This window comes from Artemia franciscana, chromosome 17 (genome assembly GCF_032884065.1).
Source record: "Artemia franciscana chromosome 17, ASM3288406v1, whole genome shotgun sequence".
Taxonomy (NCBI): domain Eukaryota; kingdom Metazoa; phylum Arthropoda; class Branchiopoda; order Anostraca; family Artemiidae; genus Artemia; species Artemia franciscana.
The window spans coordinates 15,152,874-15,158,137 of NC_088879.1; the positions used below are offsets into that span (position 1 = coordinate 15,152,874).

At 33.0% G+C, this 5,264-nt stretch overlaps 1 protein-coding gene across 1 annotated transcript in view; it reads left to right on the forward strand.

The window, feature by feature from the left end:
* The window catches only part of LOC136037493 (activating signal cointegrator 1-like), a 35,605-nt gene that overhangs the window by 24,733 nt on the left and 5,608 nt on the right, over positions 1-5,264 (forward strand). The window contains exon 4 of the mRNA XM_065720210.1: positions 3,813-3,976. Coding sequence (XP_065576282.1) covers positions 3,813-3,976 — 164 coding nt within the window. The remainder of the gene's footprint in view (positions 1-3,812; positions 3,977-5,264) is intronic.

Sequence of the window (5,264 nt, forward strand, 5' to 3'; positions counted from 1 at the left end):
GTTTTTCTCAAGATATAAAATAGTAAAAATGTGTGCTTAATGTTTTTTTAGGATTAATTTTAGTGGATATATATATATATATATATATATATATATATATATATATATATATATATATATATATATATATATATATATATATATATATATATATATATATTATATATATATATATATATATATATATATATATATATATATATATATATATATATATATATATATATATATATATATATATATATATATATATATATATATATATATATATATATATATATATATATATATATATATATATATATATATATATATATATATATATATATATATATATATATATATATATATATATATATATATATATATATATAAATGGTTGTATTTGCAGGCCGGCATAGGTGTTCCTGTCAAGCATCGAAGCATGGGTTGGTTTCAAATTGTCTTAAATGTGGTCGCATTGTTTGCACGCAAGAAGGTGCTGGCCCATGTTTCTTCTGCGGAAATTTGGTAATGAAATTTTAGTCTATTAGTTGGGATTGAATACAGTCTAATAGCTCAAACGTAAACGAAAAAAGAGTCTTAACATGGAATCTCTACTTATCTCTATGTATATATCGAATTTATCTCTACTTACTGTTCCTTCTCGGCCAATTCCGTTTTTATGATTTTTAGAAGTGTTCGTTTTCTATTTTTTTTTTTCTTTTCTTTTTTTGCTCTGTTTTAAGTTTATTGAATAGGATTAAAAATGGATTTTTGTTATTACTGTTCTAATGCAAAACGTAACCTGCTGTGTCCCATATCAATTTTTTCTGAATATTTGTTTTGGCTTTTTTGATGCTTAAATTCAAATTTTAAGAAAAAAGAAATTATTAATATCAAAATGATTTAAAAAAAAACCAAAAGAGCATAAAAAAGATGTCTAAAACTGCAATAAGCAGTGCCATTGTGATTATCTGAACCTATAGGAATAAAAAGAGAGCTAAATAGTTGCGGCTGTAAAAGTCACCAGAAGAAGAAGCATAAACTGAAATATTGTTTTTCAATTTTGAAAAGTAGAAAATCTGCTTTATCAAGTTTGTTGAAAAGCTGGTGTCTAGAAAGAAGACCAACTGGAGACACGGATCACTAATAATTTACAATTAAATTAAATAGCTTGAAAGAATTAATTGCTCGCATGCTGAATAATGCTTAACGAAAATACATATCTCCTGGTTCTTTGTCTTTGGCCGTGGACAAAAGATTTGGCCCAATTTGAAACGACTAGGACTTGAAAGAATCATCTTTTTTAAACTGTATGGATATTTTTCTATTCAATTTCCCCGCTCAACGACAATCACCTTGTTTGTTTTTTTTTTTTTTTTTTTTTTTTTTTTTTTTTTATTCTGATTACGCAGAGTAGCCGGGCAGTGTGTGCATACTCACCATCAGAGCTCCTTGTAAACCCTCCTCCCTCTTCTTTATCCAAAATAAATCCCTATATAGTATTTATTACACACTAGAATTACGAAATTTATTTCTCATTAATTCAGACAATGAAGATAACAGGCGGCTGTATTCGACATTTTTATGGCACTTGGTATTAACCAAGTGACATATAGCAATCGCAAATTCTGTCGGTCTGTCGGTCCCGGTTTTGCTACTTTAGGCGCTTCCAGGTAAGCTAGGACGATGAAACTTGGCAGGCGTATCAGGGACTGGACCAGATTAAATTAAAAATAGTCATTTTCCCAATTTGACCATCTGCAGGGGGGACCGGGGGCTGGTTAATTCGGAAAAAATTGAAAAATGAAATATTTTTAACTTACGAGCTGGGAAGGGGAAACCTAAAATCTTGGAAAACACTTAGAGTGAAGGGATCGGGATGAAACTTGGTGGGAAAATAAGCACAAGTCCTACGTACGTGATTGACATAACCGGAACGGATCCACTCTCTTCGGGGTAGTTGGGGGGGGAAGGGTTAATTCTGAAAAATGAGGTATTTTTAACCTATGTACGGGTGATCGGATTTCAAGGAAATTTGATATTTAGAAGGATATCGTGTCTCAAAGAGCTTATTTTAAATCCTGACCGGATAAGTGACATTGGGGGGAGTTTTGGGCTGGGGAACCTAAAATCATGGAAAACGCTTAGATTGGAGGGATCAGGATGAAACGTGGTGGGAAAAATAAGCAGAAGTCTTAGATACGTGATTTACGTAGTTGGAATGGATCCGCTCTGTTGGGGGGGGGGGTAATTCTGAAAAATAAGAAAAAATGACATATTTTTAACTTACAAAGAAGTGATCGGATCTTCATGAAACTTCATATGTAGAAGGACCTCGTAACTCAGATCTCTCATTTTAAATCTCAACCGGATCAAGCGTAATTAAGGGGGGGGCAGTTGGGAGGACTGGAAATCTTAGAAAATACTTAAAGCGGTGAGATCAGGATGAAACTGGATGGGAAGAATAGAAACCTGTCTAAGATACGTGACTGACATAACCGGACCAGATCTGCTCTCTTTGGCGGAGTTGGGGGGAGGTAATTTTGAAAATTGAGGTATTTGTGACTTACGAAAGGGTGACCAGATCTTAATGAAATTTGATATTTAGAAGGATCTTGTGCTTTAATGCTCTAATTTTAAATTCCGACCAGATCCTTTGACATTGGGCGGAGTTGGAGGGGGAAACCGGAATTCTCGGAAAACGTGAAAATGGGGAATTTTTATCTTACGAATAGGTGATCGGATCTTAATGAAATTCGATATTTAGAAGAAATTCATGTCTCAGAGCTGTTATTTCAAATCCCGACCAGGTCTTTTGACATTGGGGGGAGTTGGAGGGGGAAACACTTGGAGTGAGGAATGGGGATGAAGCTTGGTGGATAGAATAAGTAAATGTCCTTGATAAGTGATTGACAGAACCGTACTGGATTCACTCTCTTTGGGGGAGTTGGGGGGAGGGGTTCAGTGATTTGGCGAGTTTGGTGCTTCTGGACGTGCTAGGACGATGAAAATTGGTTGGCGTGTCAGGGAGCTGCACAATTTGACTTGATAAAGTCGTTTTCTCAGGTTCGACCATCTGGGGGGCTAAAGGGAGAGGGAAAATTAGAAAATATTAGGTATTTATAACTTCCGAGTTGGTGATCGGATCTTAATGAATTTTGATATTTAGAAGGACATCGTGACTCAGAGCTCTCATTTAAAATACTGACCGGCATTAAGCCTCTTATTTTCCTTTTTAAATCAATCTATTGATTCACAGAATTTTGTTAGAGCTCATACCATAGGATCTCTTCGCTCTTAGCTCTTCTTGCCTCGTCACAAGTGCCGTATGTGCTCTTAGCTCTTGTTTTGTTTAATTTCCCCCGTCGGCGGCAGTCAGTTATATTTTATTGATTTTCATTGCGTAGCATTGTCGGGTGGTGTGTGCATGCTCCCTACGACCTCCTCCCCTTCTTCATTCAAAATAAATTCCTATATAGTATCTGTTACACATTCATTCTTTTTTAAGCATTGTTAAAAATCTAGTTTTGAGTGTCAGCTATGACTGAGGTTCACTTACTAATTCAATTAGCTTGTGTACGTCATCAGAGGGATTTGATACCTTATACTTAATCTCGATATGTCATTCTTAACAAACCAGAAAATAAACTTTTTCTTAGCTGTTGATAAGTGACAGTATCTCTATAGCAATTTTCTTACATATTCAGTGATGTTAAATTGCTTTGATTCTCTTATTTCTAGATATATATATATATATATATATATATATATATCTGGACCTTGTAAATATTTTAATTTTACTAAAATGATCTATTCATGTGTTGTAGGTTACTAGTAAAGAACATGATGAGATAATAGCACGTGGTTCGAAGAAATCTGAGCAACTGATCAAGAAATTGATGGAAGCTAAACCTGAAGAGCCACCTGTTGATGAGAGTTTGAACAAAGCAGTTGAGCACAAAAACAAACTCTTGGAATATGATAGAACTTGGTAAGTTATTTCTCCATCTACGTATTTTTACGTAGATTTTTACGTAGATTTTTATTTTTACAAAAAAAAAAAATAAAAAAAAAATAAAAAAAGTAAACGTAGACTATACTACAAATATTTCGGTCAATACCTCAACTTGACCGTCCTCAATACACGGTAATAAAATAAAAATTACTAATAAAAATTCAAGGATAATATAAAAAATTATACCGTAAAACAAACACAAGAACTAAAACATGACGACCCTTTCATGTAACGGTGAAAGGGTAACTGAATGAAAATACAATACTGAGTTGCAGTTCTTTTTTTTTAATTTATAAAGAACTTTTTTAAAAGACAAATGCTCAACATCACAGCCTAGGTTATGTTCCAAAATATGACTTTGTTTGTTTAAACAAAAACGATCAGAATTAATTAGTTCAGTATAAATGGGGCTTAAATAGGTTTCTTCAGTGTCTCTATTGAGAGCTACCTTTCCGTGAATGTGATATTTTTTTCTTATTTCAACTGCCTCCCTGAAAACTTCATTGGATCTTTAATGGGGGGCAATAATAGATCATCCTTGTATTTTCGGTACAATAATGATTGTTTATTTAATTTCTGTTAGTTTTGGGTTTCATTTATGCCTCAATAGCAAAATATTTTTGTTCGTTTTAAGCTTGATTTGCATATTCAACTTGAGCCGTACTTGTTTTGAAATATATTTATTAATTCATATTAGTACCTGTTTTATGTATTTTTGCTCTGATTATTCATTTAATTTCTGTTTGTTTTTGGGTTTCACTTATTCTTTAGTAGTAATTTTTTGTCTTTTTGAGTTTGATTATTGTAAGTTTCTATTTTTTCTGATCTTAAGTCTGACCTTTACTTTTCTTTAGAAAACTTCTGTTTCGGATTTGTTTTTTTAATTAACATGTTTCAATGATAAGTAGTCTCTTGGAAGGATTTGCTAATGGACCCTTTGCCTTTGAGACATTCAGCCGACGTTGAGGGTCACAAAAAGATTTTTAAGTATCGAATCTTCTTAAATAAAACGCTCGCATTGGGCATGCTTCCAGTTTCTTAACAGTATTTACTAAATCTAATGATTAGAAATACCGGAGGGCAGCGCTTTCAAACCCTTGGGAACAAGCAAAAATGACATTTAATAACAGAAATGGTAGAAATACCTAATCTGAAATCCTAGTTAATCGTGGGATATTTGAATGTCTTAATACTGGAACTGGAATGGAGTTTCTATAGTCTATCAGAAAGAAATTCTTGGACACTATTGCCAAGATTTCGATTT